Below are 23,560 nucleotides of genomic sequence, written 5' to 3' on the forward strand. Positions count from 1 at the left end.
AAAAGCGAGAAAAAATCCAACCAAACTCAACAAAATATCTTATGAATTGCAATAGTTTTCAACTAAAAACAATCTTCGGATTGCAACAAAAAAATCGAAAATAGCAAAGGATTTTCAGGAAAGGAAGAAATTTTATTTATATCACTATAAATAGAATTCCTACGCAGCTCAGCATAACGCAGCAGCAACAATTTGTCGACCTCAAAAGGAACACGAACTGTAAGCAGCGTCACTGGCAGCGCCGCTTTTCTGCCACCGACAACCATCTACCACAAGCTAAGGAAAGTTTTCACAGCTGGAATACATTTCAATTTGGGAAAATTTTTATTAATTTTCTATAAAAAGTTTGCCATTTACCATCCAAACCTTAAAATTCTTAACGATTTTAAGAATTTTAGGTTAGGATTTTTGCAAATTTTTTTTTTGTTTAAATGCTGCGCAATTTGTATGCTGCTCGCCGTCAACGTCAACCGAAAAGCTCCGAAGTCAACGTTTTTGTTGTTTTTTCCAACAAATGAAAACGCGATTTAACATCTACTTTTATAAACAAATCCAAACAAAAAACGTTTAAAATTTCTACAACAACCACAAAAATATTTAAATAAGTGCAAATTTGTTTAAATAACCAAATTACACCTAAAGAAAAAATTGTGCTAAAAACTACAAACTTAAAAAAACGAAATATAAAAAACTTTGCTCTGTAAAGGCCACCATTTTGAAAGAGCAGTAAAGTAGAAAGAAATAAAAAACGAAACAAAAAAAAACCATCAGTTACAACAGCTGCAGTAATTTGAGAGAAAAAAGACAGTGCGTAAAGTAAAAAAAAGTGCATTGAAAAGATAGAGAAAGAAAGAAGAAAAGAAGAGTGTAACGAAAACTATAAAGAAATCTTTTATTTTTTTTCGTCAATAGAAAGGAAAAAATACCAAAACAGACAAAAGAGACAGTGTTGCATTACTTTTTTTTCTGTGGATCAATCTTTTAATTAAAAAAATAAATAAAAAACAAGTCTTTCTATTTTGTGGTTCAATAAGTAAAAGAGTTAAAAGACAATAAACAACAAAAAAAATCTTCAAATCAACAAGCAACAAAAACACTAACCATCAGAGAAGCAAAATAAAACGAAAGAGTTGCAAGAAAGAATTAAGTGCAGTTTGTGTGTGCTACTTTTTGTTCTTTGTTTTTCTTTTACTTGGTATTTCGTTTCTACACAATTTTTACCGGAAAATTCCAATTGGCGAGAGATACTAACTACTTGGTTTATACATTTTGTATCTCTGTAAAATTCTAATTCAAATTAAATAGACTTTTTGTTGATTATAAAGAAAAAAAATAAAATAATAATTCCAAAATGGTTGAAAGGATTATCGAAGAAAATACCTCGACAACTGATTCAGTTGCTTGTACAACTGATGTTGATGCAGGTGTGGGATCGGTTAAAGCAACAACTATGTCTTGTTCTACAAATGCTGATGATACAACAACAACAACACCAGTTAACAGCTGCAGTCAATCTTCAGGTAAATTTATTTAATTTTTTTTAATAATGATATTTTATTTAGTACATATTGTATTGTTATAAAGTCTAGTTGGAGATTTATCTATATAAAAATCTTGAGCAATAGATTGAATTTATTTTTAGAACTCTTCAGGATATTCGATTTATTATTACAAATACATATAAAGCTAATGCTTAATGTTCTTAGATATAGGCATAAAGTTAGTTATTGATTCTTTGGGGAATCAAGAGCTGAGATTTTTTTAATTTGATGATAAGTTAGTGATGGAATTTTGTTTGAATCTCTAGGACTCTACCTAATTTTCTACAGTTGAAAACATTAAATTCTTGTAGAAATATCATTAATTTATATAGAAAATGTTTCAATAATTCTTTATTTCTATCGAAAATACCTGAAACAATTATCGATAACTTTGATTTTCCTTAAAAAAAAATGTATTTTCTATTTTTTTTGTTTGAAAATTCATCGAAAACTTTTATATTTATTATAGAAAATCGATGGATGATTTATTTTCTAAAATTGAATCGTTTATTTCCAAAACCAGCCAAGCATTAACATTATATTCATATATTTTTACTTGTTCTGTAATAACTATTCGTCATCATACACTCGGTCCTCTAAGTGCATTCTGCTTCCTTTGTAGGCCATTCAAAAATATGTATTCCCATAAAACTCTTCATATCCAAACAAGTAAATTTTTAGAGCTTGTAAATTTATTATTTTTTTTCACAATTATAGAGACTTACAACATTTTTGAACAAAATAAATAGATTAAGGTCTAGTAGGTCCTCTCAAGCGCTGTCACTTGTCTTCTTTCTGCACTAAACATGGATTTCTCGTCATTGCTTCACCATAATAGCGGGCCAGTATTTAATTTTTTTTTGCATTAAACGTTGCTTTTACCTTTACAAAATATTAATCGCCCAATAACTCAATTTTGTAGTTTTTGTAGCTTGACTGGTTTTTGAAATAAACGATTCAATTGATAATTGGGTAAAGAAAATATATCATTCATTAACTTTACTTTTTTATAATTTTCCTTAAAAAAAGTTATCGATTACTTTTATTTACTATAACCCCCATTTTCTCAATATCTGGTTATCGTTTTTCGTAACGATAAACCTCCAATTAACATTTTTTTTGTATGAGAACTGTCAGTTTATCATCACGATAAAAAATAACCAGAGATTGAGAAAATGGCGGTAAGAGTTGTCGATAACATTTGTTTTCTAAAGAAAAAATATCGATAACTTATTTTCAATAGAAATGTTATCGATAACTTTTCTTTTGTACAGAAAATGTTTCTATAACATCGATTATCTAAAGAAAAGTTATCAATACCTTTAATTTTCTTTAGAAAAGTTATCGATTATTTCTATTTTTACAGAAAAATTGTCGATAACTTTGATTTTCTATAAAATAAGTTATCGATAACTTTTCTATAGAACAGTAGAGTTATGCTTTAATAGAATATAAATCGATAACTTGAACTTCTTAGAGAAAAGTTATCGATAACTTTACTGTATTGTAGAAAAGTATCGATAACTTGACTGTATTGTAGAAAAGTTATCGATAACTTGACTTTTTATAGAAATGTTATCGATAACATGACTTTTTATAGAAAAGTTATCGATAATTTGAACTTTTTATAGAAAAATTATCGGTAAATTGACGATATTGTAGAAAAGTTATCGATAACTTGACTTTTTATAGAAAAGTTATCGATAATTTGTAGAAAAGTTATCGATACTTGACTGTATTGTAGAAAAGTTATCGATAATTTGACTTTTTATAGAAAAGTTATCGATAACTTGAACTTTTTATAGAAACATTTTCGGTAACTTGACGATATTGTAGAAAAGTTATCGATAACTTCACTTTTTATAGAAAATTTATCGACAATTTGATTTTTCTTCATAAAAGTTTTCGATAATTTGACTTCTTTAGAAAAGCTATCGATAATTTGACTTTGCTTCAGAAAAGTTATTGATAACTCTATTTTCTTTGGAAAAGTTATTCATAACTTTCAATTTATATAAAAAAAATTACCGATAATTTCTGTTTTTACAAAAAAATTATTGATAACTTTATTTTTCTACAGAATATTTTTCGATAACTTGACTTTTTATAGAAAACTTATCGATAACTTAACTTTTCTTCATAAAAGTTATCGATAAGTTGACTTTTCTTTAGAAAAGTTATTTATAATATGACTTTTTATAGAATAGTTATCGATAACATGAATTTTTATAGAAAATATATCGATAACTTTATTATATTGTAGAAAAGTCTTCTATAATTTTATTTTTTTTATAGAAATTTATCGATAACCAGACTTTTAATAGAAAAGTTACCTACTTTTTGAGAAAAGTTTTTTTATAACTTGACTTTTCTTTAGAAATTTTATCAATAATTTGACATTTCTTTAGGAAAGTTATCGATAATTTTACTTTTTTTTCATAAAAGTTATCTATAATTTGACTTGTCTTAAAAATAATTATCGATAACTTGAATTTTTATAGAATATTTATCGATAACTTGAGTTTTTATATAAAAGTTATCGATAATTTGATTTTTCTTCAGAAAAGTTATCGATAACTTGACTTCTTATAGAAAACTTATAGACTTCATCATAATAGTTATGGATAACTTGACTTTTTATAGAAAAGTTATCGATAATTTAACTTTTCTTCAGAAAAATTATCGAAAATTTTACATTTTTTTCATAAAAGTTATCGATAATTTGGCTTATCTTTAGAATAGTTATCTATAGCTTGAATTTTTAAAGAAAATTTATCGATAACTTGAGTTTTTATATAAAAATTATCGATAATTTGATTTTTTTTTTCAGAAAAGTTATCGATAACTTGACTTTTTATAAAAAAACTTATCGACAACTTGACTTTTCTTCAGAAAATTCATCGATAATTTGACTTGTCTGCTGAAAAGTGATCGATAATTTTACTTTTCTTTGGAAAAGTTATCGATAACTGTAAATATCTATATAAAAGTTATCCATAATTTTAATTTATATAGAAAAGTTAACGATAATTTATGTTCAATTTCTATCGAAAAGTTATCGATAACTTAATTTTCAATACATATTATCGATATCTTTAATTGTTTTTTGTAATTTTAACGAAAACTTTTATTTTCTATAGAGAAGTTATCGATAACTTTATTTTTCTATAGAAAAGTTATCGATTAATTTTATTTTCTATAGAAAAGTTATCGATATTTTTAAATTTCTATCGAAAAGTTATCGATAACTTAATTTTAAATACACATAATTATCGATATCTTTAATTTTTTTTAGGTATTTGTAACTATAGCTTTTATTTTCTATAGAAGTGTTTCGATAACTTGACTTTTTATAGAAAAGTTATCGATAATTTGACTTTTTATAGAAAAGTTATCGATAATTTGGCTTTTCTGAAGAAAAGTTATCGATAACATGACGTTTTGCTAAAGTCTATTAGTCTTTAGTAATTTTAACGATAACTTTTATTTTCTATAGAAATGTTATCGATAACTTTAGTTGTCTACAGAAAATTATCAATAACTTTGACTTTCTATAGAAAATTTAGCAATAACTCTTATTTTCCCCTAAAAATGTATCGATGATTTAAAATTTCTATAAAATTTTTTTTGGATAATATTGATTTTCTTTAAAAATTTTTATTTTCTTCAGAAAATTTAAAGTTAACTTACAATTTTTTATAAAAAAATGTATTGATAATTTTAATTTTCATTAGAAAATTAATCAATTTTAATTTTTTCAAGAAAATTTCTGTAGAAAATATAACGATATATTTTATATTTAATTAAAAATATCTCATAACATTAAAAAATATTGATAATATTAATTTTCTATATGAAAGTAATCGATCTGAAAATATATTTCATATGAAAGAGAAAAATTTTCCAACTTTATTTAAAAATCTTTCTTCTAAAGAAGAAATCTTTCATTCAACATTTTGTTTACCTTAAATATTTAATTAGAAAGTTCTTATCTTGTTATTGACAACTTTGTATGTATTTATTTTAACACTTCTAAATATAAATATTTAGTTTAGCTTATACTAAATCAGTAGACAGCGGCAGCTACATAAATAAACCATTGATGTTTATTTCGATTGAAAAAAAACAGGAAATTTTGGCAAAATTAGATAATTTCTTATCTAAACTTTTGAAACAAAACAATAAAGAAATAAAAGCAAAGTTACAATAAATTTAGCTTTAAAACCTTTTCCTATATTATGTTTTTATGTACAATTAGAAATAAAACTATTTTTAAATAACTTTAAATAAAAGACATTTAAATCCCTCGCTATATAAACTGACCTATGCAATTTTATTTCCATTTTGTTATTTTCTAAAACATTTCATTTGAAATTTAAACATTATATTCTAGAATGTTTTTTTTTTGTTTTAGCCGGAAAACCAAAGACAACACGTTAACGTATTAAAACGCATGTTTTCTGTGATATTTTGTTTTTGGTTTTGTTTTATTTTGTGTAGATATTGAATTTTATAGGAAAGTTTTCCTAAAAAATGTATAGCATGTGCCAAAAAATTAAAAAAAAATTTAAAATACTGCAAAATTGTTTAAACTGAACACAAAATTGCTAGCAAAAAACTAGAGCACAAAGAAACTCACTAACATTTTAGGTAGGGGGGAGGGGGTTTATATTTGCAAATATGTATTACTGAAAACAAAAAGACAAAGTTTAAATTTTTGTTTAACAAAACAAACAAAAAAGATAACGATAAACAAAACATACAAGATAGATAATAATAAAGTACATTTAAACAAACAAAAATAGTGAAATATGTAATTAAAAATTTCAAATTGTTAAAAATATTTCAAGTACAAAAAAAAACAATTTTTAAGGAAAAGATAAAAAATTATCAAAAAAAATTTAAATTATTGAACATTTTTTTTATAGAAATTTTGAAATTTTTAAAAAAAATTTTGAAATGTTAGAAATTTTTTTAGATAAAATCAAAGTTTCTAAACCGAATTTATAATTTTTAACAAATTATCAAGGGAAATTTTTATTTTTTTTAGAAAAACGAACATTTTTTTATAGAAATTTTTAAAAAAGTTTTGAAATGTTAAATTTTTTTTAGATAAAATGAAAGTTTCTAAACCGAATTTATAATTTTTAACAAATTATCAAGGGAAATTTTTATTTTTTTTAGAAAAATCTAAATTATTGAAAAATTTTTTATAGAAATTTTGAAATTTTTAAAAAAAAATTTTGAAATGTTAAAATTTTTTTAGATAAAATGAGAATTTATAAACTGAATTCATAACTTTTAACAAATTATCAAGGGAAATTTTTAATTTTTTTTAGAAAAATTAAAATTATTGAAATTTTTTAAGAAATTTTGAAATTTTTAAAAAAAATTTAGAAATGTTAAAAATTTTTTTTAGATAAAATGAGAGTTTATATACTGAATTTGAAATTGCAAATTTTAAAAGGTAATTTTTTGATTATTAATTTTTTTTATAAAAATTTTGAAATATTAAAAATTTTTTTTAGATAAAATGAAAGTTTCTAGACCGAATTTATAATTTTTAACAAATTATCAAGGGGAATTTTTATTTTTTTTAGAAATTTATTGAAATTTTTTTTTAAAAAAATTTGAAATTTTTAAAAAAATTTTAAATGATAAAATGAGAGCTTATAAACTGAATTTGAAATTGCAAATTTTAAAAGGTAATTTTTTGATTATAAATTTTTTTTTATAGAAATTTTAAAATTTTTAAAAAAAATTTGAAATGTTAAAATTTTTTTTAGATAAAATGAAAGTTTCTAGACCGAATTTATAATTTTTAACAAATTATCAAGGGAAATTTTTAATTTTTTTTAGAAAAATTAAAATTATTGAAAATTTTTTTATAGAAATTTTGAAATTTTTTAAAAAAAATTTTAAAATGTTAAAAATTTTTTTAGATAAAATGAGAGTTTATAAACTGAATTTGAAATTGCAAATTTTAAAAGGTAATTTTTTGATTATAAATTTTTTTTATAACAATTTTGCAATTTTTAAAAAAAATTTGAAATGTTAAAAATTTTTTTAGATAAAATTAAAGTTTGTAAACCAAATTTATAATTTTTAACAAATTATCAAGGGAAATTTTTATTTTTTTAGAAAAATTAAAATTATTGAAATTTTTTTTATAGAAATTTTGAAAAAAATTTGAAATGTTAAAATTTTTTTTTTAGATAAAATGAGAGTTTATAGGCTGAATTTGATAATGCAAATTTAAAAGGTAATTTTTTGATTATAAATTTTTTTCAAATTTTTAAAAAATTTTGAAATGTTAAAAATTTTTTTTAAATAAAATGAAAGTTTCTAGACCGAATTTATAATTTTTAACAAATTATCAAGGTAAATTTTTATTTTTTTAGAAAAATTAAAATTATTGAAATTTTTTTTATAAAAATTTTGAAATTTTTAAAAAAAATTTTTAAATTTTAAAAAAAAATTTTAGATAAAATGAGAGCTTATAAACTGAATTTGATAATGCAAATTTTAAAAGGTAATTTTTTGATTATAAATATGAAAATGGTAGAATAATTAAAAAATTATTTAAAAGATTTCAAGTACAAAGCCCTTTTAAGGAAAATTTTTAATTTTTTTTTTAGAAAAACGAAAATTATTGAAATTTTTTTTATAGAAATTTTGAAATTTTTAAAAAAAAATTTTTAAATGTTAAAATTTTTTTTAAATAAAATGAGAGCTTATAAACTGAATTTGAAATTGCAAATTTTAAAAGGTAATTTTTTGATTATAAATATGAAAAAGGTAGAATAATTAAAAAAATGTTTAAAATATTTCAAATTCAAACAAAACAAATTTAAAGGAAAATTTTTAGATAATTTTTTTTTTTAGAAAAATCTAAATTATTGAAAATTTTTTTATAAAATTTTCAAATATTTTAAAATTTTTAGATTTTTTTGAAATATTGGAACTGAATTTAAAATTGTAAATTTTAAAAAGGGAATTTTTTGTTTTAAAAAATTTTCTATAAAAAAATTCAAAATTATCTAAGAATTTTCTATATAACATTTAAAATTCTATGAATATTATTAAATAGCTTTAAATTTTCTAGAGAAAATTTAAGTTATCAATAAGTATTTGGAAATTAATTTAAAATTTTCAAAATTTTTAGCTTAAAATATGAATTAATTTTAGCAGCAGTGCTAATTACTTAAACAGCAGTGTGTATATTTAAACAAAAAAACAAAAAACTGACGTGGTGTGATGGCAAAGTGGCTAAATTCATAGCCATGAGTCAAATACTAAAAAAAATAGACAAAAACTCATAAAAATTCAAGTGAGATTTTAAGTTAGTGGAAAAATATTTGAAATTATTAAGATAAAATCATGATTCATTTCAAATATTTGCTTGTTATACTAATAAATACCACTTAAACTTGTTAAATATAATGTAATTTAAATCCTAGTAATTTAACAAATAAAAATAAAATTCATTTAGAAAATTCAATATTCTTTTATAAGGAAAATGTAAACAAACTCAAATGACCGCGTTTTAAATTTCATTATTAGTTGTTCTTTTTGTTTTTGTGACAGCAACTTATAATGTTACATCAAGAATAGTTGTTGTTTTTATTATAAAAATAAATTTTACTGGTATTTTTTCGCGTTTTACTTAATCATTGTATTTTAGAGGTAAGATTTCTACATAAAAAAAACAGAAACATTATAATTCTAAACAAACACAATGACAGCAACTACAACAACTACTTTTAACTGGTTGGTTGGTTTGTTGTTGGTGTTGATGTTGATGGAGCTGACTTTGTAAAATAAACTGAGTGCACTCTCGCACTGTTCTCATTATGACCTTGATGACGTTTATTGCACTTTTGCAAAAATACAACAACTGCAGCAAAACCAAAAAAAGAAAAAAGCTGTTGTGTGAGCAATAAACAACAAAATTCTATACTATAGAAGAACATTTGTGTTATTGTTGTTTTCATTACAACCAGAACAACAGCAAACTACAACAACTACAAAAACTGTCTGAAAAAAATCAATAAAATGATGAAAAATATTCAGTACATAACGACGCATTCGTACATATGTGTGTTTTAATGCCGTTTTATACAGTTTTTTTTCTTTTTGTTGGCAGCTTTAAATGCGTCATAATCACATTAATACATGCTTGCATTCATTTACCTATATAAATAAGATTTTATTTTATTTATTTAATTGTCGTCTTCGTCTTTGTATTAAATATAATTTTTCAATAAATATTTCTTATGATTTTTTTTTTATGCAAATTGTGTTTTTTTGTGCGGAAATTGTTTTAATTTTAGTAAATCCATTAAAATTGCTTTTAATTTAATTTTAATAAAGGTATAAATAATTTTTGAATAAAAGCAGGCAGGTTTTTAATTATTTCATATTTTTGATAATTTTTTAAACATTTTTGAATGTTTAAAGAAAATTTTGTATGACAACAACTTTAAATGTTGATGAAAAATTTAATGAAAACGTATAGTTTTCATTAATTTTCAATAGACAACTTTAATATTCTAAAGGAAACTTTTCGATTTCTATTGAAAATGTTTCACTAAACTATCTTGTACTTTTAATATCTAAAGAAACTTAAATTTGTTGGAAATCTTTTTGATAACAATTATTTTCCATGGCCAAAAGTTAACGATGAATTTCGTTATCTTAAACAACGATATCGATAACTTGACTTTTTTTTATAAAAACGTAATCGATTTCTTGAATTTTGTATAGAAAAATTAACGATATCAAGATTTCATTACATTACTATTCTATAGAAAACATATTCACCCCTATCGCGAATCAACATTTCACATGAAATATTTTCCCTTTTCCTTTTTTTGTTTCATCAACTTTGTTCAAGTGAAAAAAATTCCCCTTGTTGTGAAATTTTTAGATGGAATTTTGTAAACAATAAACAGCTGTTACTAACAAAATCAACTATTGTGAATGTAAAGTTCATCATGATATTCCCGATAGCAATTTTCCCTTCGAGGGAAATGAATATTTCATGGGAACAAAATTTCACATGTTATTGCCGATAGGGGTGATTAATATGTAACATACATTATTATTCTGATAAAGACAAATCGATAATTTTACTATTATAAAATGAAAATATAACGATAACTTTACTTTTCTATATAAAAGTTATCGATAACTTTATATTTCTAAAGAAAAGTTATCGATAACTTTACTTTTCTGTAGAAAAGTTATCGATAACTTTAATTTTCTGTAAAAAAGTTATCGATAACTTTAATATTTTATAGAAAATTTATCGATAACTTTACTTTTCCGTAGAAAAGTTATCGATAACTTTAATATTCCGTAGAAATGTTATCGATAACTTTAATATTCTATAGAAAAGTTATCGATAACTTCAATATTCCATAGAAAATCTATCGATAACTTCACTTTTCCGTAGAAAAGTTATCGATAACTTTAATTTTCTGTACAAAAGTTATCGATAACTTTACTATTCTATAGAAAAGTTATCGATAACTTTACTTTTCCGTAGAAAAGTTATCGATAACTTTACTTTTCCGTAGAAAAGTTATCGATAACTTTACTTTTCCGTAGAAAAGTTATCGATAACTTTACTTTTCCGTAGAAATGTTATCGATAACTTTAATATTTTATAGAAAATTTATCGATAACTTTACTTTTCCGTAGAAAAGTTATCGATAACTTTACTTTTCCGTAGAAATGTTATCGATAACTTTAATATTTTATAGAAAATTTATCGATAACTTTACTTTTCCGTAGAAAAGTTATCGATAACTTTACTTTTCCGTAGAAAAGTTATCGATAACTTTACTTTTCCGTAGAAAAGTTATCGATAACTTTACTTTTCCGTAGAAAAGTTATCGATAACTTTACTTTTCCGTAAAAAAGTTATCGATAACGTTACTTTTCCGTAGAAAACTTACCGATAACTTTACTTTTCCGTAGAAAAGTTATCAATAACATAGCTTTTCCGTAGAAATGTTATCGATAACTTTAATATTCTATAGAAAAGTTATCGATAACTTCAATATTCCATAGAAAATTTATCGATAACTTTACCATTCTATAGAAAAGTTATCGATAACTTTAATTTTCTGTACAAAAGTTATCGATAACTTTAATATTCCAAAGAAAAGTTATCGAAAAGTTAATATTCTATAGAAAAGTTATCGATAACTTCAATATTCCATAGAAAAGCTATCGATAACTTCAATATTTTAAGTTAAAGTTATCGATAACTTTACTATTCTATAGAGAATTTATCGATAGCTTTACTTTTCCATAGAAAAGTTATCAATAACATAACTTTTCCGTAGAAGTGTTATCGATAACATAACTTTTCCGTAGAAATGTTATCGAAAAGTTAATATTCTATAGAAAAGTTATCGACAACTTCAATATTCCATAGAAAATCTATCGATAACTTTAATATTTTATAGAAAAGTTATCGATAACTTTAATATTTTATAGAAAAGTTATCAATAACTTTAGTTTTCTATAGAAAAGTTATCGATAAGTTATAAATATAATTATGATATTTATTAATACATATTTTTTTTTTAATGTGGCTAAATGATAATTTCTTTTTGTTTTTATTGAATTTATTAATTGAAAATAGTTATAAGAATCTCAGGTATTATTTACTTGTAATATTGTTATTTTGGCCTATAAGGCTTGATATTACATAAATGAATAAATAAATAAAAAATAAATAAAATTAAATTTTTCGATAACTTTCAATTTCTAACAAAATTTTGTCGATAACTTTACTATATTTTTATAGAAATGTTATCGATAACTTCGATTTTCTATAGAAAAGTTATCGATAACTTTAATATTCTACAGAAATGTTAATATTCTATAGAAAAGTTATCGATAAATTTACTATTCCATAGGAAGTTATCGATAGCTTTATTTTTTCACGTGAACAAAGTTGATGAACGAGAAATGGGAAATAGTGATTCGCGATGGGGGGTGATTATATAAAAAAGTTATCGATAACTTTACTATACTAAAGAAAAGTGATCGATAAGTTGAATTTTTTATAGAAAAGTTATCGACTTAAGTTATTTTGAGATAAGTTATCGATAATTTAACATTTCTTTAGAAAAGTTGTAGATAGCTTGACTTTTAATAGAAAAGTTTTCGATGACCTGTCTTTTTTTTTATAGAAAAGTTTATCGATAACTTGAACTTTTAGAAAATTTATCGATATCTTGACTTTTCATAGAAAAATTAACGATAACTTTGATTTTCTATAGAAAAGTAATCGGTAACCTTGATTTTCTGTAGATTTGCTTTTTATAAGAAATAACGATAATAAAATGTAGCTTTTTTTTGTTGTTAACTTTAAAAATCCATAGGTAGGAGTGCTAATTAATCAAACAATGCTGTTGTTCAGCTTGTTATTGCATTAGTATCGCTTGCTTGATTTGTTGTTTATTTTTGGTGAAATTTTGTTTATTTTTTTTTTTTGTCAAAGTATTAGAATCTTCATTTTAAAGGTCTTTCTTTATCTTTTGTGAAATCTTGTTTTGTTTTCTATTATTTTTAGATTATTTTTTCAAGCAATTTAATATTGTTTTTATTGATGATTGCATCATTTATTTGTGTTTACTATTTTTAAGTGTTATCTATTACAAAGACAAAATTACACCATCGAAGGTGTTGCTTACATGGACATGGTTCCACTTTTACTGGTTAAAAGGTGGTTGGTTGTTGGTAGTTTTTGTAAGATTTCTAAAAACAAAGCTTGTTTTTGTTTTCAATTCTATGTATAACATTAACAACAACAAAGAATGGCAATGGTGTGTGAGTGGTGTTTTTTGCAAAAATATTTAAATAAATTTTTGTATAAATTTTTGCTGTGGTTTTTTATGGCAAAGGAATGTTTAAAAGACCAGCTTTATTGGGGCGTTTAAAGTGTTTTAATCGAGGCTTAAGATATTTAATAATAGAGGTGATCCACTCAAAAAGTAAAAAAAATTGTGGGCACTGACTGTTTTTGTTTAAAGATTTATAGCCGATCACTGCTTGATATAAGGCTGATGATTAAAGCCTGCCGGGAAGAATGATGAAAATAAATCTGCATTTTTGTTCTCCTATTTTGTAGAAAATGTAATTCAATTTTGAATCGTTTGTTTGTTATTCATTTTGTAAATTAGTTGAGCTTCATTTTTGTTTTTTTTGGAATTGGAATGTAGGCACTTAAATTGTTTAACAATTTGTATAGTCTTGTTCTAGTTCTCTTAGTTGTGGGTTTTTTTTTGTTATTTTAATTCTTTCACATTTAAATTTACATAAAAAAAATAAACAATTGTTAATTAACAAAAGAATATTATAATAATAAATAATGGTTGGCTTGTAATTTTACGATTTTTAAATGGAAAAAACAAACATGTCTACTAATTGTTATTATTACTGTTTTTCTTTTGCTTTTCTCCTCTCTCTTGCTGTGCAAAAACTCTCCTTTTTATTTTTGCAGTTTTTCTTTTGTATTTACTCTTTTTGAAAAACAATAACAAACAAAAATCATACGATACATGTTTTTGTTGTTGTTTTTATTTCTGTTGTATTCAGTGTTGCCAACCTGAAAAAATATGTTATTAGAGTAGTTTTTAATAAAATCTCAACAAATAGCTAAAGTTGAACCTAGTTAACTAAATATTAAAATTAAACATTGTTGTTCATCAATTTTTAAACTTATTTATACAATTTATTTTTATTTACATATTTATTTAATTATTTTCCAACAACTTTTATATTTTTCGTGCGGATTTACAGCCGATAAGAAAAAAAATAAATAAAAAAAAGAAAGAAATAAAAATCGAATTGTGTTTAACTATTTACAAATAAAAATAAAAATACCTAGTTATTCTTTATGTACATATTACTATTATTTAACGTGCGACAGTAATAATTGATTAAATTCAATATAATTTATTTTTTATGTTACATACAGTGTCTCACATAACAATTGGTGCCGAATAAAACAGTTTGTGGAACAAATATCACAAATCATTGAAAGATTATTTTGATATATACAATACATACATGAGCATTTAAAGCTCAGAAGATATATATATATATATAGCTATAGCTCTATGATTTCTATAACGATCTGGACAATATATACATTGTTGGAAAGAGCTTTAAAATATCTTTCAAATAAGATATACTCCAGCCAACTAAAAAGACTCTCAAAAGATAATTCAAGCAGTAATAATATTGATAAAGAAGCTGCTAACGAAAGTATAATAATAAATTCAACACTTGAAAAAACCAATAAATGTACAATGGATGATAAAAGGCTTGATTGCATCAACAGCTCAACAGCTGAAGCAAAAGAAAACACAATTCAGACAAAATTTACAAGCCCGGCTGCTGCCACACAACACACCACAGAGTCAATAATTCCATGTACAGCCATACAAAAATTTAATCCAAATATGCGTTTCATACGCAAAAGTGTGGAACAATCGGCACGCAACCTAAACACAAACTATTTAGAACTTGAGACAGAATTTCCACGTGATTATGATGATAACATTGAAATGCTGTCCCGCGAGGCGGAACACTTGGAAGAGCAGTTCCGTACACCAACACGAACAACTAGTACAACGGATTTGACGGCCCAACACAATTCTTCAACGCCCGGCAGTATTGCAGCAGTAAGCAGTTGTGAGCCTTTGACACAAGTCAAGCCTATTGCTAGTACAGAAACAGAGATTCCTATAGATAATAATACTGTGTCAAGATCAACTAAAGAACTCCAAGCTAAAGAAGGTATTGGCAATGTAAAACGTGTGGTATTCAAAGTGGAAGAGAAATTTGAAGAACCCAAAGAGATTACAAATATATCAACATGCTTTGAGTTGGGTGCAAAAGATACAGCAGCATCTATTGATCTGTTGGCAACCGCAGAAACTTTAGCTGCCGAAACGGTGCAAATAAAAGAAGCTACCCAGTCTAGCAGCCTTATACCGAAATCCTCCTTGACAACTAACTCAAATGCCACGGCTCTTTCGTCAGCTGCCAGCACTCCTCCTCCGGCCATAATAAGCAAACCCTATATCAAAGATGATGATGATGAACCGATTGCCATGTCACCATGTGGTCGCTTTTTTAAATACGACAAAGAGGTTGGACGTGGCAGTTTTAAAACGGTTTACAGAGGTTTGGATACAGAGACCGGTGTAGCGGTAGCCTGGTGTGAGCTATTGGACAAGCAGGTGAAAAAAAGTGAACGTAAACGTTTTCGCGAAGAGGCGGACATGTTAAAAAAGCTGCAACATCCCAATATTGTGCGTTTCTATACCTATTGGGAGTTTACAGTGGCGCGTAGGAAAAATATTGTTCTAGTCACGGAACTAATGCTGTCGGGAACTCTTAAATCATATCTGAAACGTTTCAAGAAAATAAATCCAAAGGTGCTCAAGTCTTGGTGTCGTCAAATTTTAAAGGGTTTACATTTTTTGCATACACGCCAGCTGCCCATAATACATCGTGATCTAAAGTGTGATAATATATTTATAACCGGCACCACGGGTAGTGTTAAAATTGGGGATTTGGGTTTGGCCACCCTTAAAAATCGTTCGCATGCCAAGTCGGTTATTGGTACACCCGAATTCATGGCACCCGAAATGTATGAAGAACACTATGATGAGTCCGTTGATGTGTATGCCTTTGGTATGTGCATGTTGGAAATGGCCGTGTCCGAATATCCCTATAGTGAGTGCAAGGGACCGGCTCAGATCTACAAGAAAGTTATATCGGGCATTAAACCGGCCGCTCTAAGTAAAGTTGAGGATCCCAAAGTTCGAGAAATTATTGGAAAATGTATTGAATTGAAAAAAGAGGAACGTCCCAGTTGTAAGGATCTCTTGAATTCCGAATTTTTCGAAGAAGACATTGGCATTCGTGTAGAACCCACTGCCACCGAGGCTTTCTTTAATAATCCCGATAATAATGTTATAGAGTTTCGCTTAAGATTTCTGGATCCCAAAAAACGTTCTTCCAAACACAAAGAAAACGAGGCCATACAATTTGAGTTTGATATAAAAAAAGATGATTGCGAACAATTGTGTCATGATATGAAGCAGGATAATATCTTAACGGAAGAAGATGCCAGGGCTGTGGTAAGGCTGTTAAAGGTACAGCTATACTCCCTGTCCAAGGAACGCATACAGCGTCAAACGCAATTGCAATTACAAAATGAAAAGTCACGTTTGGAGAAATTAGCTTTGCAAAAGCAACGACAATTGCTAACACCAAATGTGGAAGAAGAGGAGGAGGAAGAAGAAGATAATGAGGTTGATACCGAAGATGATGATGATGCCAAGAAAATAAATCAGCAAGCAGTAGTAACTTTGGCAAGCGAACGCAACTTGGAAAATGAGGAAACCACCCAACAAATCAATCAAACGTTTGTGGCTTATCATCAGCAGCAGCAGCAGCCCTTAATGACTTCTCCCTGTAATTTTTCGACAAATCCACAAGATGTACAGCAGCCGCCCAATCAAGCATTATCATCGCCCTCTAAAGAACAATACTATAATTCCCAAACATCACAACAACAGGCGGCATGGTCAAACACAGCTGCTGGTGGCATTCAACAGCAAATAAACTATGTTGTAACACAACAAACAAATCAATCACAGGAACAACTTACGATTTCCACGTCTTCACAACAATTTCCTGCGCCTGCACAGCAGCAGTATACAGCAACACAACAAGCTGGCCAGCAAACACAAAATTTGACGCAAATAAATCATCAACAAATGATGCAGCAATTTGACGCACAGCAAATGTCTTTGCCTCAACTTAATACAACACAACAAATGCAACAAGAAACTTTAGATCAACAAACAATAACATCACAACCTACCTCTACAATTCAGCAGCCAAAGCTAGAGGAACCCTCACAATCACATCATCATTCAGAAGAAAAGTCAGCCAAACCCAAGCCGACTAGACGTTCAACCCGCACTGGCACTGAACGCTTGCCAAAACTAAGCGTGACTGGCATAGAACACGGCACCCTAATCAATTGTCACATGGAAAACAAACAGAAAACCATAACCTTTAAATTTGATATACGCGATGTTAATCCAGTGGAAGTGGCTGGCAAATTAATAGCCCAGGATTTACTGTCTCAGTGTCAACATAATGCCTTCATAGAAATAATTAACGATATTATACAACAAGTTAAATTGAATTCCAATAAAATTCCGGTTCCTGCTATTTACAAGAAAAGCAATAATGAAATGCAAGAAGAGATTTCAAACGATCTAACGTTATTAAATGGATCTAATTTAAATATTGCTGAAACATTAAATAAAACAACAGCTATGGAGGTTGGTGATAATGGGGATACTGTTGCAAAAATACAGCAGCAGCAAAAACCAGATTTAAATAATATTAACAATATGGGAGCATCAACAGCAACTACTATAACTGAAGGCGGCGGAGGCGGTTACAATAGCAGCGATAATGTGCAGTCTTCAGCATCTACATCTCGCAAAGCTAGTACAGCATCAGAGTACACCTCGTTCTCATCGGATTTTACACCCGACAATACAATTACACCAACACAATTTGAACTAAACGAAGGTATGGAAGGGACAAACATTGATAAATGTAATGCTAAAGATAATGTACAAACTAGCAACAAGGAAAGTACTGAGGAAATGGAACCGCCTGATGGAAATCAAGGCTTACAATCAAGCAATGCAACCAAGACTGTAACAAATCCAACAGCAACTCGAAAAATATCTAGATTTTATGTTAATCCTGTGGTATTGCCAAATTCCACAGCCACTTTAACAGAAGAGCCAGGCAACAATACCGAACAAAGCTTAACTACAGCAAATCCAGTGGAGAATAAAGAAAATTCAGAACAAATTGCCAACAATAATAATGATGTTGTAACGAAACCACTAGCTGGGGCTGCTAACAGTTCCAGTTCGGTTGGCGGCAATACAAACAATTCATTGGAACAACTTAAAATTGAATTGGAGAACATAACACATGCGCAAGCCTTTGCCTCGGCTATTGTGGCTTCTATTAACAGCGATCATGTGCAACAGCAAACAACAACAACATCTTCCCAGTCACATACTAGCTTACAGCAAACACCCGAAGAGAAATCTCTAGCGAATACATCCTGTACACCAACTGGTCCATTGAGCTCTACACGTTCATCTTCCACCTATAATTCCAGAAGAACTTCTCTTGACAATAGTGTTGGTGGTGGTGCTGGCAATGATTTGCTAAATTTAACAAATCTTTTAGAAACTAATGATTATCCAAACTTGGAAAATGATATGGCAGAGAGTAATACACAGCTTAATCAAAAGCTGTCCAAGCAAAATAGTTTGGAAAAAACCATGCAATCAAATGATAATAACAATCAACGACAAGCTGCTGGTGGTGGTGGAGCTCTTACGCAAAGTTCAATAGCAGATTTGGAGAAAAAATTGGCTGCCCTAAGGAATGCTGAAATACCAGATGAGCCCAAAAATCCATCAACTACTCAAACTCAAGTTGAAGAGGAGCAGCCACCAAGTGGAGGTGGTGGCGTGCGTAAAATTTCACGCTTTTGTGTCAGCCGCGTTAAGGAGCAAAAATCTAGCGAAAATGCCAGCAATAAGAAATCAACAATTGGCATAGTAACAGCTGCCTCCGATATTCCTTCCACTATAGATACAACTAGCTTAATTAATACGCCTACGGAGCAGTTAACTAATCCACAACAGTTTCAGTTTCCACAAGAGCCAGCCAACTCAAGTGAGGGAACTGCATTACCGACCCAAATACAGCCAGCAGTATTAGATTTGCAGCGACAACAAACACAACCAGCAGCTGTTTCAACAGTTCAGCTACAGCAGCAGCCACAACATCAACTTGTGGAACAGCATGTTCAGGCAACAACAATGTTGCAACAACAAAATATTCCAACTGCTGGCCCACAAATTTTAATGCAAAATGTACAGCAATCCCAAAACACAACAACTACACCACTAAATCAACAAAAACCAGCAGCTGCTTCGGCGGTTCCCGTCGAGACGCCAAAGCAAAATTTACAGCAGCCACAACATACTCCCTCATTAACACTACCACAGCAAACCAGTCTGCAGACACTGCAAAAAAATCTGGTCCAGCCAACATTATTACCACAAAACTCTGCAGCCACCTACATTATCCAACAGCCTGCTCTAAAACATACAGCAATGGTAAATCCAGTTTATAACCAGCAATCCCAGATTCAAACCACTAATCAGCAACAGCAGCAGCAACAGCCAGTTTATATGCTCGGCGATTCAGTTGAAAATTCTATACAAATCTGCAAAATGCCTCAGGAAGAACCCGTATCCTTAGCAGCCACCCATCCCAATCTACTACCAACCGTCATACAATCGGATATAAAACATAATCTAGACTGTTTGGTCAACCAGCTGTGCAGTTTACGTTTGGGAACAAATCAACATCAACGCCTCTTACTCTTAAGACAGCGTCAGCTAATCGAAGAAGATGAATTAAGATTAAAGCATTACGTTGAATATGAGAACTTTCAAAAGGCCATGCGTCAATCGAATGATGTGGCAACTCAACAGCCGCCGCCTCTTTTGTATATCCAGCCATCTGCTGGTGCTGGTGGTCCACATCAACAACAAGGTTTTATTAATTTCACTGGCAGTTTTCTGCATAATAATACCGGGCAATCATCGGCTCACCATCAACAGCAAATTGTCAATACCAACTCACAGACAGCTGCCATGTCAGCCGCAGCTCAAGGTTATACGGTTATGTTTAATCCTCAGTTAACTATGCCAACAACACAAATGCAACAGCATTCAGCAAATTTGCAGCAGCAAATTACCAGCTCGCCCTATACTATCTTAACAAATCTAAATATGCAACAGCAGCAGCAGCAACACCAACAACACCAACTACAGGCTGCTGCTGCTGCTCCTGCTCTTAAACAATTGCAAACGACAAGTTCAGCTTTACAACAACAAAGTTCAGCAGATTCTTCACATAACCAACAGTTAGTTAATCAGAATACAATTAAAACAATCGATTATAATCAGGGACCGTAAATAATAGTTTGAAATGGAAAAACTCTCTATGTTACGAGTCAACGGAGACCTATACTGTTATATAGCAATAGATTCGTATTGACGTGCTCTTTCTGAATCACTTAACAGTTATTATTCAATGTAAAACTAAAAGTTCGCCTCAAACTCTTCAGAAAACAAAATTCATTTGAGGAGTTTTATTTTTTCCCCTTAAAAAATAAAACTCATTTGAGGAGTTTTATTTTTCTCTTCAGAAAATAAAACTCATTTGAGGAATTTTATTTTTCTCTTCAGAAAATAAAACTCATTTGGGGAGTTTTATTTTTCCAAGTCAGAAAAAAAATCATTTGAGGAGTTTTATTTTTCCAAGTCAGAAAATAAAACTCATTTGAGGAGTTTTATTTTTCCCGATAGAAAAAATAAATCATTTAAGGATTTTTTTCCCCAGATAATAAAACTCATTTGAGGAGTTTTATTTTTTTTCGTCAGAAAAAAAATCATTTGAGGAGTTTTATTTTTCTGGAGGAAAAAATAAAACTAATTTGAGGAGTTTTATTTTTCCCCCTTAAAATAAAACTGATTTGAAGAGTTTTATTTTTCCCCCTCGGAAAATAAAACTCTAATGAGGAGTTTTATTTTTCCAGTGAGAAAAAAAATATTTAAGGAGTTTTATTTTTCCCCCTCAGAAAATAAAACTCATTTGAGGAGTTTTATTTTTCCCGTCAGAAAAAAACTTATTTGAGGAGTTTTTTTTCCCCTCAGAAAATAAAACTTATTGAGGAGTTTTATTTTTCCCGTCAGAAAATAAAACTCATTTGAGGAGTTTTATTTTTCCCGTTAGAAAAAAAAACTCATTTGAGGAGTTTTATTTTTCCCCTTCAGAAAATAAAACTCTGATGAGGAGTTTTATTTTTCCTGTCAGAAAATAAAACTCATTTAGGAGTTTTTTCCCCTAAAACTCATTTGAGGAGTTTTATTTATCACACACAAGCTTTAGGTGTCAATTTGAAGAGTTTTATTTTCTGACGGGAAAAATAAAACTCGTAAAATTAGTTTTTTTTCAAGATTTTCATGACTGTTTTAGAAGGATTTTTATTTTTAAATTTTATTCATTGTAGTGATCTGAACAGCTACAAGCTTTAGGTGTCAAGTTACATAAACAATTTTTGGATAAATAAAACTCCTGAAATGTGTTTTATTTTCTGAGCAGAAAAATAAAACTCCTCAAATGAGTTTTTTTTTATGGCGGAAAAATTAGTTTTTTTTTTCTGACGAAAAAATAAAACTCCTGAAATGAGTTTTATTTTCTAAAATAAAACTCATTTTTTTATGAATTTTTTAAGGGTTTCATAACAGTTTTAGATGGATTTTTATTTTTAAATCTTATTCATTGTAATGATCTGAACAGCTACAAGCTTTAGGTGTCAAGTTACATAAACAATTTTTGGATAAATAAAACTTCTGAAAAGAGTTTTATTTTCTGAGGAGAAAAATAAAACTCCTCAGCAGCTGCAAGCTTTAGGTGTCAAGTTACATATAAAAATTTTGGATAAATAAAACTCCTGAAATGAGGAGTAACACTTATAAGCGTTACGGTTCCTGATTAAAACACAGAGAATATTTTCACCAAAAATGCTGTATATCAAGTAAATACAAAATATGCGATATTTAAAAAAATTATGCAAATGATGTATGTATATTTGCATTGCTCTATAGTTAGATTTAAATGTGTATTAAGAAATAAGATTATTTAATAACCTAAAAAATTAATTTATAAAAAAAAAAATAAAAAAAATATTTGTTTAGTATGTAAAATTTCTAGTTATTATCTACATAAATATTTCATTATTACATTTTTAACAAAATAATTTTTCATTTTAATTCAAAACTATGTTCACTTTAATGCCTTGAATGAGCAGTGTTAAATTTTTATTTAGAATTTTCGGAATACATCCATTTATTTATTCATTTATTTTTTTTTTTTTTTGATTATACCAAGTTATATAAAAAGCCTATAAGGCCAATAATAAATACCTATACATATATTGCAAATGTAAATTCCTGAATACAATTCAATATACATAATTATTATAAATAACAATAACCAACTTAAATTTAATATTAATAAATTATAAATTAATAATTAATAATAAATAAAATGGCTCCCCAGTCGAATAATGAAGAAAAATTAAATGTTTTTTTTTTTTTAATTTTAGTTTTATGCGGTATTTTCACTAATTGAGTGAATCTATTTTAAATAAAATAAGAAACTATCTGCAGAAATGCATGCTTCTATGCTGTAAAATTGGGAAATACACATTAATAAATTAATTATATTAAATTTTTAATTTTTTTTTTAAATTAAAAATTTTTTTTTTCAATTTTTTTTTGTGAAAAAAAAATTTGGGTTAAATTTTTTTTTTCCGATTTTGACCCATTGTAGGTCCATCTTACTATGGTCTTATATACGTCGTTGCAAATGTCTTTGAAATATCTATCATTAGATATCCATATTGTCTATATTAATGTGTTAGTAATCCAGATATAGGTCAAAAATCGAGGTTGTCCCGGTTTTTTGCTCATATCTCCGTTATTTATGGACCGATTTTGCTGATTTTAAATAGCAAAGCATTTCGAAAGCATGTCTGACAGAATTATTGAAGATTTGGATCCCGAAGATATCTGGGGTCTTCAGAAAATTGATTTCAACAGACAGGCGGACATGGCTTAATCGACTCCGCTATCTATAAGGATCCAGAATATATTTACTTTATAGGGTCGGAAATGAAAAATATAGAAATTACAAACGGAATGACGAACTTATATATACCCTTCTCACGAAGGTGAAGGGTATAAAAACAAACTGGGCTGCAGAGATTTGCGTCGAGCCGCCGAAACATT

The 23,560-nt window shown here is 27.6% G+C and overlaps 1 protein-coding gene across 1 annotated transcript; it reads left to right on the plus strand.

The window, feature by feature from the left end:
• Positions 1–1,374: 1,374 nt before the first annotated feature.
• On the plus strand, positions 1,375–22,846 carry LOC135949486 (serine/threonine-protein kinase Wnk-like). Its single transcript, XM_065499061.1, has 2 exons — positions 1,375–1,520; positions 14,542–22,846. Exon 2 carries the CDS (start codon positions 14,684–14,686, stop codon positions 20,678–20,680), a length of 5,997 nt encoding a protein of 1,998 aa, XP_065355133.1. The 5' UTR covers positions 1,375–1,520; positions 14,542–14,683; the 3' UTR covers positions 20,681–22,846.
• Positions 22,847–23,560: the final 714 nt, after the last annotated feature.

Source organism: Calliphora vicina, chromosome 1 (genome assembly GCF_958450345.1).
Source record: "Calliphora vicina chromosome 1, idCalVici1.1, whole genome shotgun sequence".
Classification (NCBI taxonomy): Eukaryota; Metazoa; Arthropoda; class Insecta; order Diptera; family Calliphoridae; genus Calliphora; species Calliphora vicina.